This window comes from Heptranchias perlo, chromosome 5 (assembly GCF_035084215.1).
Source record: "Heptranchias perlo isolate sHepPer1 chromosome 5, sHepPer1.hap1, whole genome shotgun sequence".
NCBI classification, from domain to species: Eukaryota; Metazoa; Chordata; class Chondrichthyes; order Hexanchiformes; family Hexanchidae; genus Heptranchias; species Heptranchias perlo.
Window position 1 is genome coordinate 47,197,276 of NC_090329.1, and position 19,633 is coordinate 47,216,908.

The following is a 19,633-nucleotide window of genomic DNA, read 5'->3' on the forward strand; positions in this document are numbered from 1 at the left end:
GGGGACAAAGGATTAGCACTCATTTTTCCTGTGCATAGCGCCCATTTACCAGATGCTATTGGATACTAAACCCTGGAAAATTGCCTTTATGAACTCCACATGGCTACTGTCAGTCACCCCCATGTTAATGTGACAGGAGATCTACGTTTGAAGGTTGGAACTGGACTTTTATTCCCTCTGGGATGGAGAGCTTTGGCTCTGTAAAATGTGCCATTTAATCAGTATGGCTGAGGATCAGTGTGAGTCAAGCATTTGAGGGCAAATACTGTTCAAATGAGAGTTGAGACTGGGATTCAGAAGTTGTCAGAATGGGGTCAAGATCATTACTACTCGAACTACAGGGTGCCAATGATTTCTCCTTGACTTGAACTTAAAGTAAATGTTTAACTGTTTCTGCAGTGATGCAGAATTTAAATAGGTCCAAAGCTAAAACCTTCTTTGGGCTGACTTTATAAATTCTTACATTAAAGCTATGAAAAGAATAAAATATACTTAAGTTAACAGAACTACATTTTCAATTTTCCAGTTGAATAGCTTTGCTTATGTTAAGAAGTGTGAAAAGGCTGCTGTGTCTGATTATTCATACCTGCAGAATTGTCTGGAGTGATTCATGTTTGGGCCTGCTTTGATATTGCCTTTATCAGGGTCATAGATAGTAGTAGCCCTGGCATAGGCACCTCCAAGAATAAAGACGAAACCATTGAGAGTGACTGCAGGAGCGTACTTGTTATCTGTTGATAGAACAAAATAAATCCAACGCTTACTTTATGTGGAATTTTCTCATGTTAATTCTTAGTTATTCAGTAATAGTTAAGATAGAGCATTTCAAAATAATATAGGACTAAGAATTACGAGTACGATATCATATAATCTAGTCAGTGTTCTGCTTTCTAGTGTATTTGATGCATGTTCCTGTTTAAGCCTTGAGATCTCTACAGCACTAAAAATGTATGTTTTCTATCAAAAATAACTCTGCAATGAAACCTATGAGACCAATAAGTGTACTGAAACAAACCAGTAACAATAGCATTTGTGACAAAACAAGTTCTAATAGAAACCTGGTAATAAATAACAAATATAAATTGTAAACTAGTAAACATTAAATGGGGTGAAATTGGTTTTTAGTGGTATTGATGTCCATGAAAAAGAAAATCAGACTGGGTGTAAAACGGGCTGCTAATTCATCATCGCCTAAAATGCTAATCGGGGTTCTATTTATGTCATAGGACCCAATTTGCATATTAAAAGGGACCTCCTGCCTGAAGCAAGCACTTCGGCCGCCCAGTGGTAGGCCACTTTAAAAATGGCGGTGGCTGCAATGGAGGCACAAATGTGGCGGTAAGTAATGCACTGTCATTTTTAATGCATTATCGCCTCGTTTGTACTAGTCGGACAAGCTAAAGTCAGCCTTGCGGAGTGTGAGGGGCCTCAAGAAAATTCATCCATATTTTAAGGATGAAATGAATTAAGGAAAGAGAAAAAATATAATACAATACTACAGAAATCTTGAGATGCATCTTTGAGGACTTAAATTTTCAAGCCAGCTTGGAACACAGCAATACCAAATCAGTAATTATCCTGAGCCAGTCATTAGAATCACTGTTGTTTCCTTATCCCAAATATATATGAAGTGAGAGAAAGGAATACAGGAATTTCTCCTCCCAGAAAATCGGCAATCCTGTCCAGTGCTGGCAACCTGGGATCCTTGAAATTGGAGTAGAACTCAGGAAGCCTCTTCCATTCACTTCTGATTTCACAATATGCTCAGCTGGTGGGCGAGACTCACCATTAGCACATATTCATTAAATTGTTCCTCTGGTATTTTCCATATGCATGTCCTTGTCTGCTATCTATCTTAAAATACATTAATAATTTTGTTGGAACATGTGCAGTTTAATGGTAATTCATCATATATTAGAATAAATGTTATACAAAACTAAAGGACCTACTATTTTTTAGACATTTGCAATTAGTAAGCACCTCACTATTAGGCATTCAGATAAGATGCTGAGGAACAATATCAGTGCAATCCCTCGTTTAATCCTATAATTAACAAATATTCACTATATCTTGAGACTTCAGAGACTGCAGTATGTGTTACAATATTTATACAATGAACTATACTGACTTAAAGCGTAATAAAGCAGTATTTCATATGTGGCTTGATTCCATCTATCCTCATTTTCAAAAGGTGTTCCTGATGGGAAACACAGTAAATTGGATTGCTAACACTGTTTCATGGGGGTTTGAGCTCCCCCCCTCCTGAATGCCTTATTTTAGCTAAGCTGGTCAGGGAAGTATCTGGCTGAAGCCAAACATCTTCTCATAGGAGGGAGAGAAAACCACACTTTTTTTTCCCATCGGGCTGTTATTAAATGCTTCTTGACTATACAGTTGCTTAAAAGCTTGCCACCAGCCCACCCTTATGGTATATGACCCACAGGTATGAGGGAAGACCTAATAATGGGAGAAGGGGAGAAAAATGGATATACACTCAAGAAAAAAAAAGTCACACCCTGGCATTCAAATATAGAATTTTCTAGCAGCTGCAATACATCTATCCAGTTAATACAGTTACTGGAGACAGCATTTGAACTTTGGAGGTTTATTCATTGGGGAAAATAATAGTTGTATCCTCATTATTTTTCCTGATTAGGAAGCGTACTGGAGAACATAGTACATGAAACCATGGAATCGCGAGTTATTGGTTTGCACCTGAGGTCTTGCACTCCGCTGATTTCCCACTCTCAGCCACGCTGCTATGGGGAGGCACTGAGCGGAGACCAGCTACTTGGAGATGAAGATGGGTGTGGCCCGGGTAATTCACCTTTCAAATTTCTCTCTGTCCCCATGGAGAAGTGCCTCTCTCCTGCTCAGTGCTTCCCCCTCCTTACAGCCCAGCCAAGATCAGGACCTGAACGTAGGGGAATCAAAGGCATGCTTACAAGCCTCCTTCAGATTTACAGTATCAATAAATTAACATAAAGCTCGATTAACATTCAGAGTAAGAAAATAGCTTATTTCCATAATACATTAATCATAATCGTGGAATATTTAAATAATAATGAAGTTCTTTTGTATAATTCTATCCCACTATTCCGCTGATACAGCAGGTAATCGACATCCATTTGGCTGAAACACTACTTTTGATTGAACAGGATGATAGGGGATAATAATTAGCCAGCTAGTTCTCATTGGTGTTCATGTGAAACATTGATAAAAGACTATGGCTTGCTTTCTTATCACTTATTATAAAGCTAGTGGCTGTCCTCGTCCAGCTCAGTGCTTTCTGACATGTATATGTTTCATTTCCACCTGTCACTGACTCTAGGTAATGCTACTCTTGGTAAAATATGTAAATGAATAAGCCGAGGTGTCTGTGATCAAGAACTGCCAGCTGCCCAAAATCTCGCTCAGATTCACAATGTAAAGGTTTTGTTTTTTGCACATTTATTATCTGCTTTTTATCTTTTTGCTACGTGTCATATTATATAATGATTTCTTATGCAAACTGGTAGCATCATGATAAAACATCCAAATTTTTAACAACTCTCACTGAACTCAAGTTCCTGGTCAGATTTAACAGTAAAATGGAATTATTGACCCTGAAATTCTGTAGGGGTTCTACTGGTCTCCTGTCATAACTCCAGCAGGAGACTGGTAGATCCCTCGCAGAATTTCAGGGCCATTGTGTTTGATATGTATTCAAGAGGCGACGTTGCTAGCATCCTGCAGGCCTACTGAAGGAAACGTAGATGCTGCTATCTTTCTACAAGCACCTCTTAAGCCAAACACTATTCTGGAATCTGTGCAATGTTCCTTTAGGGATGATTTCTACTTTACCTATCATAGGAGATTCAATGAAAGTCCACGTGTTTGTTTGAAGGACATATGACTGTAAAACGCCAGCTGCCCGTCCTGCCTCATTCACGCCACCAAATACATAGATTTTGCCACCGCATACAGTTGCAGCTGCAGAATGCACAGCTTTGGGAAGAGGTGCCACTGTCTCCCATTGATTGGTAATTGTGTCATACCTGGAAGAGTAGAATGTTCAAGCATTATTAACCACTACCTGCAGTAATTTGACAACTATTCTTCTCTAAATGCTGAATGTATACTGTTATTGCACAATAAATAACATCAATTTTTCTACTCAAAGAAAAGCAATTCAATTGAACAACTGTGCCGATAACAGCTAATTACAACCTAAAGGTCTGAATAATGTTAATATATAGTATTTATTAACACATTACACAGCAGGATTTTACAGTCTTTTTGTGTTGCTTCCCCTCATTTTTCATCCTTGCTGGCCATTTGCCACCATATATTCATTTTAGTCATTATGAGAGTTTAGGACATGGAATACTCTCTAGTCCTATCAATGTTGCTCTGCATTTATATGACTGTATTGTAGTGGAGCTAATCGTTATCAACTCACCACACCTATGACTGACATCAAACACCTCACCTCAGTATTCAGCAGTGTGGCCCCAGGTTTGAACTTGTCACCTTCTGATTAAGAATCAGATGCTGTATTAGAAGGTCTGTGGGACTGGTACAGGTTGACTTATCTTCGATTTTTCCTCACCCCCGTCTGGAAAGGTATCTTGTTTCTGCTTGGCCCCTTTACTACGTCCTGTCTAAGGCCAAGATGTTGCAGCTTTGCAGATTATTAGGCAGAACTTGCATTCTGTCATTAAACCAGTGAACTGCCTGAGGAGTACCATCATTTTATAAGTTAATATTAGAGTTTTGTGGTGTTTAGTGTGTTGGAGCTGCGACACATTGTAGTACCAAGAAGTAGGATTTGGACTGTAATCAGCTTTGCATATTTGGAGTTTCTAATTATGGCCATGTAATCTGGAGAGGGAAGGGACTTTCCCATAAGGAATGAGAATCCAAATCACTTGAGGCCACTCTCTCAGCTGCCAGTTGCTGAGCAGCATCGACCGAGGCCTGGGAACACATTGTCTGCCGACCTTTACAGCCATGCGTTGGATCAGTGAGAAACAGAGGAATAGAGGGGAAATATAGAATAACTAAAATCATTCTGTTCCACTTCGATACAGGTCTGAATTAAAAAAAGCGAACTAGTTGGCTGATTCATCAATTTTATCTGAAATTGGCAGTAGGTCATTAGCGATGGGAAACTGCACCCTTAAAATAGCCTGAGGTTTCAGCTGAAAGCCCCTTTTTCTGATTAACTGTTATGATGGAGTACAACCACAGCTGAACTGACATAATTCAACATTTTGCTTCATGAAATTTCACCAGGAATTGGAGGCCAGTTGTAGAGCTCTGTTCATATGTACTTAAGTGGATCTACAAAGCTGTGCTTTGCTTGTGCAGAGTGATGCAAGCAGGGCAGTATAACTCAATGCAACTGGCTTGTAGCACATTCAAAATTACCCTGGTGTCAGCCTGGTAGTTGTAGCATAACTGTCATTACTAGAATATAATAAGTTTAGCATAACTCAGATATTGTAATACAGTACAGCAAGATTAATTTACATGGCATTGTTAGTATAACCTGACTTATTGGTGTCTAATTAGTCCTACTTTGGGGATTCTTTGACAAACTATAGAGTCCATCTTGTTAAAACATTGAACCAAAGAGAGCCTTAACATTATGCATTAACAAGAGAATCATCACCTAACACTTTTAATACTTTTATTCAGATGATATGGCTATTATTTCTTACAATCTATAATATATTAAAAATGTTAACTCGGAAAGCTTCATGTGAAAACTTTTTCCATTATAATTTACTATGTCCACATTTATAATGGAAACTATCTATCTGGAGAGACTAGAGAAGCTGGGATTGTTCTCCTTAGAGCAGAGAAGGTTAAGGGGAGATTTAATAGAGGCATTCAAAATTATGTTTTGATAGAGTAGATAGGGAGAAACTGTTTCCTGTGGCAGGAGGGTTGATAACCAAAGGACACAGATTTAAGATAATTGGCAAAAGAACTAGTGGGGAGATGAGAAGAATTTTTTTTAATGCAGCGAGTTGTTATGATCTGGAATGCATTGCCTTAAAGGGTGGTGGAAGCAGATTCAATAGTAACTTTGAAAAGGGAATTGGATAAATACTTGAAAAGGAAAAGTTGCAGGGCTATGCGGAAAGAGCAGGGGAGTGGGACTAATTGGATAGCTCTTTCAAAGAGCCGGCACAAGCATAATGGACCAAATGGTTGCCCTCTGTGCTGTATGATTCTATGTAAACTTTTCACACTGTAATTATATCTTCCTGCCAGTGGTGGTGCAGAGGTATCTCAGTGTTGCTTTTCCAGCTTCTCAGCCCGCACTGCAGAGAAATTCCCATACTGCAACTAACTCTACTTCTCTGCTTCCCAAATTGCTGGAAGTTTTGTCAAAGTATTATATTAAAATAAGGGCAGTGAAAATTGGGAAGACCGAAGTCATTGTCTTTGGCCCCCACCAGAAACTCCATTCCCTAGCCACCAATTCCATCCCCCTTCCTGTCCACTGTCTGAGGCTGAACCAGACTGTTCACAACCTTGGCGTCCAATTTGACCCTGAGTTGAGCTTCTGACCCCATATCCTCTCCATTACCAAGATTGCCTACTTCCACCTCCGTAATATCGCCTGTCTCTGCACCTGCCTCAGCCCATCTGCTGCTGAAACCCTCATCCATGCTTTAGTTACCTCCAGACTCAACTATTCCAATGTTCTTCTGGCCGGCCTCCCATCTTCTACCCTCCATAAACTTCAGCTCATCCAAAGCTCTGCTACCTGTATCCTGACTCGCATGACATCCCGTTCACCCATCACCCCTCTGTTTTAGCTGACCTACATTGCCTCCCAGTCTAGCAGCGCTTCAGATTTAAAATTCTCATCCTTGTGTTCTAATCCCTCCATGGCCTCGCCTCCTTATCTCTGTCACCTCCTCCAGTCCCACAACCCTCCAAAAATTCTGTGTTCCTCCAATTCTGGCCTCTTTTGCATCCTTGATTTCCATCACCCCTCCATAATTGGCCGTGCCTTCAGTTATCTAGGCCCTAAGCCCTGGAATTCCTTCCCTAAACCTCTCTGTCTCTTTCCTCCTGTAAGAAGCTTCTTAAAACCTACCTCTGACCAACTGCCCTAATAACTCATTATGTGGCTCAGTGTCAAATTTTGTCCGATTACGCTCCTGCGAAGCACCTTGGGACTTTTTACTACATTAAAGGTGTTACATAAATGCAAATTGTTGTTATTGTTATAGGACTTTAAAACAGGGACTTGATTATGTCTGTGCACCCTGGCCCAATTATTCCCCTCTCACAAATCATGTCTGTCTCCCTGTAACTATTTCTGTTTCCTTCTCTGTCCTCGTTTGTCTTCCAGTCTTTCTCCCTTTCTGTATGGCTCTCATATACTTTCTCTCATTGTCATCTCTGTAACTGTTTTGTTTCTCCTAATATCTCTTAATGCCTCTTACACACGTTATTTTATTGGTTCACTAAATTTGTATCTTTTAGCATTTTTAAAGTCCAAGGCACCCAACAAGATCAGACCCATCATGTACTATGTTGGAGGTGGTTACTGGGTTTGGAGGGAGAGGGTGGGGTGAGTGCGCCTATTTGGGAGCTGCTGTAACATGCATGGGTGGCAGAGAAAATTAAGACTTAGGCCCAGATTAGAAGGCCCTAGCTGGTACTGGTGTGCCCAAGAGCTACTATAACACAAACAGGTGATGGAGAAACTGGGAGTGTGGTCCTAGGCAGTAGCAGGGCAGGACAGGATAATAAGTTGGGGAAGAAACAGGGCAAGGCCAAAAACCCGAACAAGGAGAGAATGCAGTAGCACCTGAAACCCAAAGCTGGAAATGTGTGGGAAAAGGCAGGCAGAAATAAAGAGAGGGAGAGAGATACACACACACACACACACACACACACACACACATACAGATAGCACAGAGTTTGGGTGCCATGGAAGGTAAACAGGCAGAAGATAAACTTGATGTAAAAATTGAGATGATCTCCAAATAAAACTCTCATGTTTCAATTTTACTTTTTGTCAGTAAAACATGAATTAATCATTGACCAGAGGTAGCAATTTAAGCAGGGACACCAGGCTCACTTGGTGTTGGGACTACAGGGTCTGATGATTTGCTGAGTACCAGCCCTACTGCTTTAAAAAAAAGTTTAGAAACAGGAGGATCAGCATTTGGAAAATTAACTGTTCTGTTGGGCAGGATTGGCCTTGGCTGTGGCTGTGATGTTCTCCATAGTTAAACAGCTTGCCAACATTCACTGTCTGGGCTCAAATATGAAGAGATCCATATGGCTGAGGTCCCGGAGATTGTCTGGCACTGGTGGAATCATACCTGACCAAGGGCAAGCGATGTGGGATTTGAAACTGCAATCTAAACCTATCTATTTAAGGAACATTCTATTTAACCTTATGGTGACTTTAAGGATAAAAGAAAAATATTTTAAAATTCAGTGCATATGGATGAGGTCATTCCCAAAATAAACAAATGTGCAGGAGATAAATCTGTTGTAATAAGTATAAGAAATGCAGGGCTCGATATTAGGAGGGAGGCGGGTTGGCAGCGGGGGAGGGTCGACTGGGCGCGTGGGTAATGCACCTAGTGAATATGGGGTGCTCCGCACGCGATCGCAGCCTAATTGAAGGCACTTACCTTGGCTTCTGGGTTTCGCGCTGGAAAGCTGCGCAGCGGGCTGTCAGCTGGAGGAGCCCTTTTTAAAGGGGCAGTCCTCCACTGACTGATGCTGCAGAAAATAGGCAAAAGTGCAACATGGAGCAGCCCAGGGCGAAGGCTGCTCCCAGGTTTAATGATGCCTCACTCCAGGTCCTACTGGATGGGGTGAGGAGGAGGGGGAGGACAGAGATCTTCTCCCCGGCGGGTGGGAGGATGTGACCTGCCTCTGCCACTACAAAGGCCTGGCTCGAGGTGATAAAGGAGATCACCAGCACCACCAATATATCACGCACCTGCATACAGAGCAGGAGGCGCTTCAATGACCTACGTCGGTCAGCCGAAGTGAGTACACTTACTCATTCCCCTACACTCCATCTGCCACATCACTGCCCCCACCCCACATCTCCTTCTGCACTGCCAACACTACTCTATCACATCACTCCTCACACCCACTCAAAGCTCATCCTCATCTTACCTGCACTTACTCACCTCGCCAGTACTTATCCCGCCACTACCACTCAACCCAATCCTCATACAATCTCATGGCTCTGTCTCATACTCACCCTCTCGTGCATCTCTTTCACGGTCAGCCTCACCCAACCTGCCACTACCTGTGCTGCAGCCACAGGGCATGCATCACATATGTGTAGTAGGAAGCGTAAGGCAAACGTGTCGTGAGCATGAAGAGGATGCATAAGGGTGTTTGAGGGTTTGTCATGGTTTTTACTTATATTTGATTTCTGATCAACTCACATTACATACTATATTGTCATCACTACTGCCACATCTTTGCAAATCTTGTCTGGTTTGTGCAATAATGCCCTTTCCTGAGGATCACCATGAAGACCCACAACTCATGCCACCCATTGTGTCACTGCAGAGTGGGTGTAGGTGTATTTGCAGGGCTCTTTTGTGCAGACGACTGAGAGACGCTGACGATGTCCCCGGTGGCACCCTGGAAGGATGCGGAGGAGAAGTTGTTGAGGGCAGCGGTGACTTTGGCAGCGACAGGTAAGAAGGTGGTGCTCGGGCCAGCCGGGAGCAGCTCGGCATGAAGGAGGCTGCAGATGTGTACAACTACATGTCGAGTGATTCTAAGCCTCCATGTGCACTGCTGCTCAGAGAGGTCCAGGAAGCTGAGCCTCGGTTTGTAGGCACTGTGGCGAGGGTAGTGCCTTCTGCGACGCATCTCTCTCTGTGGTTGCCCTCCCTCCTGCTGTGCAGGTGGATGTGTCACAGCACTGTGTTGTGGAGCTCCACATGTCAGAGGTGGACGGCGTGGCTGGCGAGGCTGTTCGTCCTCTGAGGAGGTCATAACTGCAGCTACAGCGGCCCCAATCCGGAAGATGTATGTTTGAGGGGGTCCACAAGGTAGGTAAATGTGTCTGCACACCGGGGTTGAGGTTGCAAGTTTGTGAATTTTGTTGTTAGGAGGAGGGTGGTGGAGGCCAAACTTTGTCCAAAGTGGCAGAGTGGCCTGTTGCACCTGTCAAATGGACCTTTGCAGCTGCCACAGGCTGGTGGCTGCAACACATCCATTTCAATGGGAGTGTTTCCCCCAGTAGGGGAAATACACTCAGTTGAGTTGAAAATCCCACCCCTCCTAAAATATCCTACAAATCAGGTCTGCTAATGACCTGAACTATCACATTAATTGGTTTAAGTGGGGTCCCACCGGCTTTATTTGCCGGTGGGAGTCCCGCATGCGGGGGCTGCGTGCGCTTCTAAGTGTGTCACTGGGGAACCCGGAAATGGGCGGGTTGGAGCCGGGCTCCGGACCCGTCCTGGGAATCCCTGATTTTCGGAGCCCCCCCGCCATGAACCCACCCCCTCGGACGTCCAAAAATCGAGCCCGTAGTCGTTCTAACAATTATTCCAATATATATTAAAATTCATTTTATTTATAATATTTCCTGGGTTACTGGGGCTGGGGCTGAGACTGGGCTGCGAGTCTAGTAGAGCTGGGTGAAAAGGAAGTACATCCAGTTGGAGGTTTCAAACAGGTGAGGCTAGACAATGGAATTGGATTGGTTGCGCACAAAGTGTTGTACTGCATTGTACTACACTGTCGCTTGCAAATGCCGTGGGGTTCACCCAATCGCCATAACATAAGAACATAAGAAATAGGAGCAGGAGTAGGCCATATGGCCCCTCGAGCCTGCTCCGCCATTCAGTAAGATCATGGCTGATCTTCGACCTCAACTCCACTTTCCCGCCCGATCCCCATATCCCTTGATTCCCCTAGAGTCCAAAAATATATTGATCTCAGCCTTGAACATAATGAACGACTCAGCATCCACAGCCCTCTGGGGTAGAGAATTCCAAAGACTCACAACCCCCTGAGTGAAGAAATTCCTCCTCATCTCAGTCTTAAATGGCCGACCCCTTATCCTTAGACTATGCCCTCTAGTTCTAGACTCTCCAGCCAGGGGAAACAACCTCTCCGCATCTACCCGGTCAAGCCCTCTAAGAATTTTACACATTTCAATGAGATCACCACTCATTCTTCTAAACTCCAGACAGTATAGGCCCATTCTACTCAATCTCTCCTCATAGGACAACCCTCTCATCCCAGGAATCAACCTAGTGAACCTTCGTTGCACCGCCTCTAAGGCAAGCATATCTTTCCTTAGATAAGGAGACCAAAACTGTACATAGTACTCCAGGTGAGGTCTCACCAAAGCCCTGTAGAATTGTAGTAAGACTTCCTCACTCTTGTACTCCAACCCCCTTGCAATAAAGGCCAACATGCCATTTGCCTTCTTAATTGCTTGCTGTACCTGCATGCTAACATTTTATGTTTCTTGTTCTTTGAACACGAACATTTAATAGTTTCCCACCATTTAAAAAATATTCTGTTTTTCTATTCTTCCTACCAAAGTGAATAACCTCACATTTCCCCACGTAACTTTGGTGGAAGATTTGCGGAAACCCCAAAGAAGTGGCCATTTTTAGCCATTTACACCATTTCTAACAGCGTTCTGCTGTTCTTCCATCGAAGTTTTGGTGGGAGATCGAGGAAACCCCTGCAGAGTTTCCAGGCAGGATATTCCTGCTTTAGGAACATAGGTACTGTATTTTGATGCATTATATAATTTTGTATAATAGATTTTTAGTCGATTGCTGACTGTCATGGAAGCTACATTGAAGGTGATTTTTTTTGGAGAATATGGCTGGCTTTTTTTTGTGGTTTGTGATTGGTGGTATGGATTGCTTTTTCTTTTGTAGAATCAATTACAACATTGAAAATAAACAACTTGGAAACAGAAAAACAGATACAGCAGTCATTTAACCAACCAGAGGGAAAAAATATGGATACACTTCTAGAAACTACTGACACAAAAAATACATTAGACGGATAGATAAATAGGTGAGAAAATTATATACCAGCATTGGTGTTGTCACATGCAGTGTACTCCATTATCAAAAATTAAAAATAGAAGCACACCATATTGTTAAAATTTCTAAAAGTTGATTGATAGAGCATGTGTTTATTCTTTGAAAATATACCTTTTGGAAACATTACTTGCACACTGTCTATCAACTCATCAGCATATTCTCAGAAGCTATTTGGAAAACTGCCAAATTCATCTGAAATGTGAAATGCTGAATTTGCAACATAAAATAAAATAAAATTTCATCCATGGTTTATTAACTGCACACCACTGTGGTCAATGCCTTAATTAAATCTCGTAATAATGACCTTAAGCTAATTTAGTTACTGTGATGCATGTTTTAATCTGGCTAATGTGGTATATGGAGGACACAATGAAAAACGAATGGTTCAGCTGCAACCCTCATTCTGTACCATGACTTCTATTTTTTATAAAACCGTGCCTCACAGAGCTGTTCTGCAGTTCGTTGTTCACATTTAATTGGATTCCAGTCACATTCACATGCTAACAATCACTGAAACAACAAAAGAATCCATCTGAAATTGTCACGCTAAATAAACAATTAATTTTCACAATGACGCAATACACAACTTATTAATGTGAAATTAATAGCAAAATACTGCGGATGTTGGAAATCTGAAATAAAAACAGAAAATGCTGGGCAACACTCAGCAGGTCAGGCAGCATTTTTGGAGAAAGAAACAAAGTTAACGTTTCAGGTTGATGACCTTTCATCAGGTTATGTGAAATCAATGGGCCAGAATTTGCTGGCAGAATAACGGTGAGTTAAAGGCGCACACCATTATTAGTGTGTAAAAAACCCAGCAATTTGTGGTGAGGAAGAGATAGGCTGTGAGTTGTGAATCGCAACAAATTGCTGGACGATTTGCGCCACTCCGCCGTTAGCCTCCCAAAAATGGGATCTTGCTATCAATCGTCCCATGAGTTTCAAGAAATTGGTGGATTTGCACCGTAAATACAAATTAAGCCATAGAAAGTTAGGGCTGGTATTTTATGACTTAAGGACCCTTTTAATGATGAGATTTATGTTTCTGCAATGTCATTCAACTTTGGAGACCCAGAAAGCGAACAATTGAAACTGTAGGCTCTCACTCCTGGAGGTAGTAAATTGTTCCCAGAGGTTTTTAAAATTTTAAATATTAAAACTTTTTTCTTACTGTTCGTTTCTGTCTCTTTTTTCCTCTCTCTTAATCCAATCTTTCTTTCCCTCTCTTCAGTTCTCTTTCTGTATCTAATTCACCCTATTTCCTTCTCTATCGTTCGCTCTATTTCTTTTTCTATCCTTAAATTTCATTGATTAAGGAGATAGACTATTGGTCCCATTGTTCACCAAGGTCCCAGATGCCCTCATGACCTCACTGCACAGTTAGCAATTCACACTTCCAGCAATTTACGGCACAAAATTAATTGGAGCTGAAGGATGAGGAAAAAATCCAACTTACGCCACTCATTGTGACATACCCTGCTCCCGCAAATTCTGGACCAATGTCAAAGGTTTAAAAAAACGCCCCCAAAACCCTTTAAAGGACTGCACTATTCAAGGCTATTAAAATAATTTTAATTGCCATTGTATGATTGCATCTAGCAGTGCAAACTGTTATGATCCTTGGTGTACTTAATTTTATTTGAAAAAACAAATCTTTAGGTGCAGTAATGTTCGTGAAATGTAGATTAGACTCCACAAAGCCTGGATACCTCTCCTACCTTAACACTTCACAGACAAGAGGTTGGGATCCAAGGCAGAATCAAACTTCAGCCTGCCAAGCAGTAATGTGTAGATATTATTTTTAGTGGGAATATTGGCTACAGCCAGAGTACAGAGACTTATGTTGTCATGTGTTGGGTAAGATGCATCTACCGCTAGGGCATGGAGCTCGTCCATTCTCTCCGCTGAGGCTAAAGCTAATAGCAATGCTGTTCCAATGTCGGGGTCTGATAGCTAACGAAAGGTGAACCTGCTTTACAATAGTAGGTTAAAATTTCAGAATTATGGGCTTGGTGGATGGTTAGATTTTCCGAGAAGGATTCTTGCCCTTTTCCTGGCATTTTGGAACTTTGGAGGGCAAGAAAGCAAGACTTGCATTTATAAAGCGCTGTTCATGACCTCAGAATGTCTCTAAGCGTTTTACAGCTAATAAAGTACCCTGAAGTGTAGTCACTGTTTAATGTAGGAAACGTGGCAGCTAATTTGTACACATCAAGGTCCCACAAACAACAATATGATAATGACCAGATAATCTGTTCTCTTTAGTAATGTTGGTTGAGGGATAAATATTGGCCAGGACACCAGGGAGAATTCCCCTGCTCCTCTTCGTAATAGTGCCATGGAATTTTTTTTTTTTTATTCGTTCACGGGATGTGGGCGTCGCTGGCAAGGCCGGCATTTATTGCCCATCCCTAATTGCCTTATATCCACTTGAGAGGGCGGAGAAGGCCTTGAAAAGCACGGAAGTACTTCTTGTGTCAGGAAAAATGTTCATCATGCACAAGGGCACTAGAATCCAGTATGCTACAGAAGAACCAGTAGCTGTGTGCTCTTAACAGAAGTAAATTATGAATTAATCTGCAATAATAAATAACTTCACTATGAAAAGTTTACTTGCAAAAAGATCCCTGACTACATCATGTCAGCTAGACGCCGTGGTGCATGTCTATTTCCAGGTGAATGACTGGATGACCCATTATTTTGTTGATGAACTTACTGCATAGTTCATCTGTGGAACTGAAAAACTACTTGTCTCTGGAAGTATAGCATTACTTACCGTACTTCTGAGCTACACCTTGTTGATATGATAGAATGCTTGAGACTAAACCAAAGACCTCATCTTGCAGATAACTCCAAGTTTAGATACGATAGTAAGGGAAGGCAGAGGAGGCTGCAGCTCAATTTATTTGTTTGTCGGACACTTTATATTAAAAATATAACCGCCGCTCCTGCGATTAAATTAACAAAATTACCTACTGCAGGCTCTGTGGCATCGAATTGCTTGAATGTGAGCTATGAAAAACGTGCGCGCTATCAACCCAGCCTCTGAGCAGCGTGAGTTGTCGCGTGGCTGGACACGTCTGTGATGAGAAGGCACACCCACAAAATCGGTCAGGAACAGAAGTCACGCCCACAGATTCCGGCTGCTTTACTCAAGCAGGCAAGCAGACTTCATTCATTTAAAGTTAGTATTCTGTATGTAATTGTAAATAAAATTTTTATTTTTTTATAATAAAAGGCCAAAGAAATAATTGAATTAAACAGAGAGAAGGGAAAAGTTTAAAAAGTTTAAATTTTTTAATTAAATTTTTTTAAATGACCAAAACCTATTAAAATAAGGAATAATATGAGACTCCACATTTTTAAAAGTTAATTTTTAGTTGTTTGGCAGTCATTAAGACTAACCGCACTGTTAAAACTTAGTTTAGACTTGTATTTTTAAGCGTACCAGTTTGGTGGCATAATTAGTTACTTTCCAGCTGGTCAGATAAGCAAGTTGCCGCTTTTTCAATGATTTCTCTGACTGCAGCCTTTAATTCAAAGTTGTCATATCGCTGGCGAACCACTAGGAGTGTGTTCCGAATTTCCGCGTTTCACTGCGCATGTGCAAACGTTGGAACTTGCTCCTTCAATTTGCCACTAACAACAGAGAGCGTCGTTGAGCTCCTGTATTATTTCGGGAGCGATTTGTGCCGCCACGTGATGTGGTCGTCTGAAATAATAAAGCACACTCGGGCCAGGCCTTAATCAATACTGGTGGAATAAAGGGCCCTAACAGAAGACAGTAAACATGGCATTTTTGGTGATCGGAGCATTTATTGTCACATTAGATTCCTACTAGGAACATCCACTAGGAAAGTGGGCACGGCGGTGCAATTAGTGACAATCGCCTATTAAGGGTATCACGGTGTCTCTCGTGTGCAGTGAAATTACTCTGGGCAATATTTACTATGTTTGTATGAAATTTCTCAGTGTGCTATTTTAATGCATTCATTAAACAATTTAATGTAATTGGGTTAATGTATATGTTAAAAGAGTGCACAGACGAATTCCTATAAAGGTGGTAAAGCATTCACTGTAAATCTGAGAGAGTATTTTCATCCCCATAGTTGCCAAAATGGGAGCATTTCCTTTGAATAGGCCTTCTGTGGATGTGTGTCTAGGTAGGTCTTCTAGATATCAGACAGTTTCCGGAGTTGTTAGTCAATGTCCTGCCCACATTGTCACAATTTTTCTTCAAGGATTCTGTCGTTGCTACCAATCCAAGGAAAGTCTAATGTGCATCAGTTAAGCTCCTGCAAAAATGTCTGTTATGGATGTTTGCAGTCTTCATCTGATGTCCACATACCCATCCTGAGGTTTGACCATAATGCTTCACCAAAATCCCAGAACAGTTTTTTTAAAAAAAAGAGTTGCCTTCATTCTACGCTAGCCATGAGTCAGAGCACTCTATAATTATGGTCCATGTGTCCATATCCTTGAGTCACCTCTGTCTGTAATAATCACCAGGTTGGCTATCACGTTCAGTGCAACAGACCACTTTGCAATCATATAGTTGGTTCACTAGAGTATGTAATCCAAAAAGGAAGGCATTCATCTCTCAAATTAAATAATTCTCAGATACTTTTCTCTATCCTGAGCAATCTCTGATTCATCATACATACTGCTCACCTCACTAACAGCATTGGTGATATCTTGTCATTGCTTCAGCACTCTTCATTTGAAGACTTGCCCCCTGCCCTCCATTGCCACCTGTTGCTTGTGATTCTTGTGGTGACCAAGACCTGACTCTAGTCTCTCCAATGCATCTTCAAAGAGTAGAATCTTTGCATCTTCTGTGCAGGTGGGTGTTGAAGTTGTGGTAAATCACTATACTCAATAGCAGAGGTGCATTATACTCAGGCTGGGGTGTGAGAGCATGTGCACCGTGCATGTGTGCACATGTGGAATTTGTGATTTTGTTTGTTCCTGTGATCCAGAAGGTCCTGGCTCCTCAGTGGAGAGAGAGCAGGTAACTGAAGTTTCTCCATAGTTTATATACATTATACTTGTGGTCCATGTTTATGCTTTTCTAGAATATAGTAAAACATAATGCGGTACATCAGCGGTGTTATCTTCCTCCCATGCACTTAGTAGGTGATTAGGATTTCATTATGAAATGGTTTCAAGGGACAAGAATGCAGTGAAGGTACTTACTAGAGTCTGCACTGGTGCCTCAGTTCCACCTGCCGTGACTCCCTCATGAAAATGAGCAACACCTTTCTTTTAGCTCTTGCCCTCCACCAATGGTTCTTATTGCCTAAAGGTTGAGCACAGCCTTCTCATTAGTGCTTTCCTTGATGTTGTCAATGCATTTTCTGTCCTCTTGCCATGTTCTCTTCATGGAAATTGTATGCAACTACCAAAGCTTCCCTCCTAGTCTGTTGGGTGAAGTTGTGCCCAAAAATAACTGACCTCCCTGGCCACTGCCTCACTGATGATCATGACAATCTCCATTCAATACAGCTTGGCTTCCTGTATCTTGTTGCCATATTAGTAATTTCCAAACAGCTCTATTGACTGAGTTACCACACAGCCATTACTTCTCAAGGGCAATTAGGGATGGGCAATAAATGCTGGCCTCGCCAGCGACGCCCACATCCCATGAACGAATTTTAAAAAAATTACTAAAGGTCAAATACCTAGTTAACAGCGTGTTAAAGTACTAACCTGTGATATTGGAGCTTTGCACTGATTGGATGAGAAACAATTGGTCAAGGCAAAATTATACTACTGCTTTTTGGATACTATATTAGAGTAGACAGAACATTATCTAAAGGCCTTAAAATCCACAAATCATATTATCACTGTATTTCTTGTATCAATAAAAATGATATCAAACAAGGTTTAGCTCTTTTTAACCTGACCATAATGAAACAAGCATATTCCTTTCCACTGTGGTAAACAGGAACCTCAATTGGGACTGTCATGTTTCCCGTGCTTCTGCCCTCGTCCCTTCCCTCTGCGCTCAACTGTGATAGGGGCCCCAATCGTCCTCACCTTTTACCTCACCAGCCTCTGCATTTGACAGAACATCTTCTGCCATTTTGAACATGATCGCACTACCTCTTCCCTTCTTATTTCCACTTTCCGTAGGGACCATTCCCTCCGTGACACCCTGGATCCCTCTTCCACCACCTGCTCTCCCTCCAGTGCAAACTCAAGAGATACAACATCTGCCCATTCACTTCCTCCCACACCACTGGTCATGGCCTCAAACACTCCTGGGTGAGATAGCAATTTATGTGTACTTTCTTCAACTAGCACACTGTATTTGCTGCTCAACAGGAGGTTTCCTTTGCATTGGGGAGATCAAACAAAGAATATGTGACCACTTTGCCAATCATCTCCATTCTGTGCTCAAGTCAGACCCCGGGTTCCCTGTTACTTGCAATTTCAATTACTTGAATCACTCCCACTGTGACCTCTCTGTCTTTGGCCTTTTACGCTGTTCCATTTAAGGTTGATGCAAGATCAAGGAACATCACCTATCCTTCTCTTAAGGCCAAAGGGTGCAAAGTGCTTAATATTGACTTTAATAACTTAACTATAGCTCCCAATTTCTCTTCGGCAGGAAGTGCTAATGTTGTGGGTGTGCCAGTGTTACTGGGATTGGGGGGGGCGAGTGCAGGATGGATGGTGACCTTCTGTTAGAACACAGTACTGTTAGGGCAGTGTGCTCCCTGGTATTGAACTGCTTTTACTTCTCTCAGGCTTCTGGGCCTGCTGGAGTCTGTTCTTTTTTTTTTCCAGCTTGTTGTGCTTCCATTTCTACCTGCCTCATTAGATACTTGTACGTTCTCTGTGTCTGTTAACTGTCTTGAAAGTCATGATTTCTCTCATTATACCTCCCAATATCTCACATTAATATCAGATACCATTTAACCATCTCTTGTTTTCCATGCAAGCACTTTACAGGTGTGTTTGTGCGTGCGTGTTACTTCCCCCTTCTCTTTATTCCGTTCCTTTTTAAACACTGTTCATCTGTAATATGCTCCAATTCTGATGAAGGGGTCACACCTAAAACATCAATTTGTCTGTTCTCCCGACAGATGCTACCTGACCTGCAGAGTGTGTCCAGCACTTAGTTTTTGTTTCCAATCAAACTAACTTTAATTCTCAAGCGGCTTCCTGATACATGTTTGAATCCGCTGTAGGTACCTTCTCGGGTTCCCAGGATGTTAAACTAGCTTTCAAGGTTGTCAGCACACATTTTCAGATGGGGCATCAGCAGCCTAACCTACATCTCGGGTCTCTCCTATAAGGGGCCTGAGTGTCTTATGTTTTATGGGAATTGGCACACGCCACCCTATAGCTACTCGTATGATAATGTAACCCGGGACTGTTTTGACCTGAACCAGATATTTGCATCTTACACTTGTGTACTTCTTCAATTTGAAGGCAGAGTGAGCAAACACTTGGTGATGCAAGGCTTGATACGAATTGTTCAGCTGCTTTATTCCACAGCAATTGAACATACACAGCAACAGTTATGATTGGATTCATTTAGTTCA

At 41.9% G+C, this 19,633-nt stretch overlaps 1 protein-coding gene across 3 annotated transcripts in view; it reads right to left on the minus strand.

Annotated features, from left to right (window-relative positions):
- LOC137321733 (kelch-like protein 29) overlaps positions 1-19,633 on the minus strand; it is a 459,448-nt gene that overhangs the window by 26,409 nt on the left and 413,406 nt on the right. For all 3 annotated transcript variants that reach the window (XM_067984319.1, XM_067984318.1, XM_067984320.1), the window contains exons 12-13: positions 3,844-4,037; positions 587-731 (exon numbers count right to left, since the gene is read on the minus strand). In XM_067984319.1, the coding sequence (XP_067840420.1) occupies positions 587-731; positions 3,844-4,037 (339 nt within the window). The remainder of the gene's footprint in view (positions 1-586; positions 732-3,843; positions 4,038-19,633) is intronic.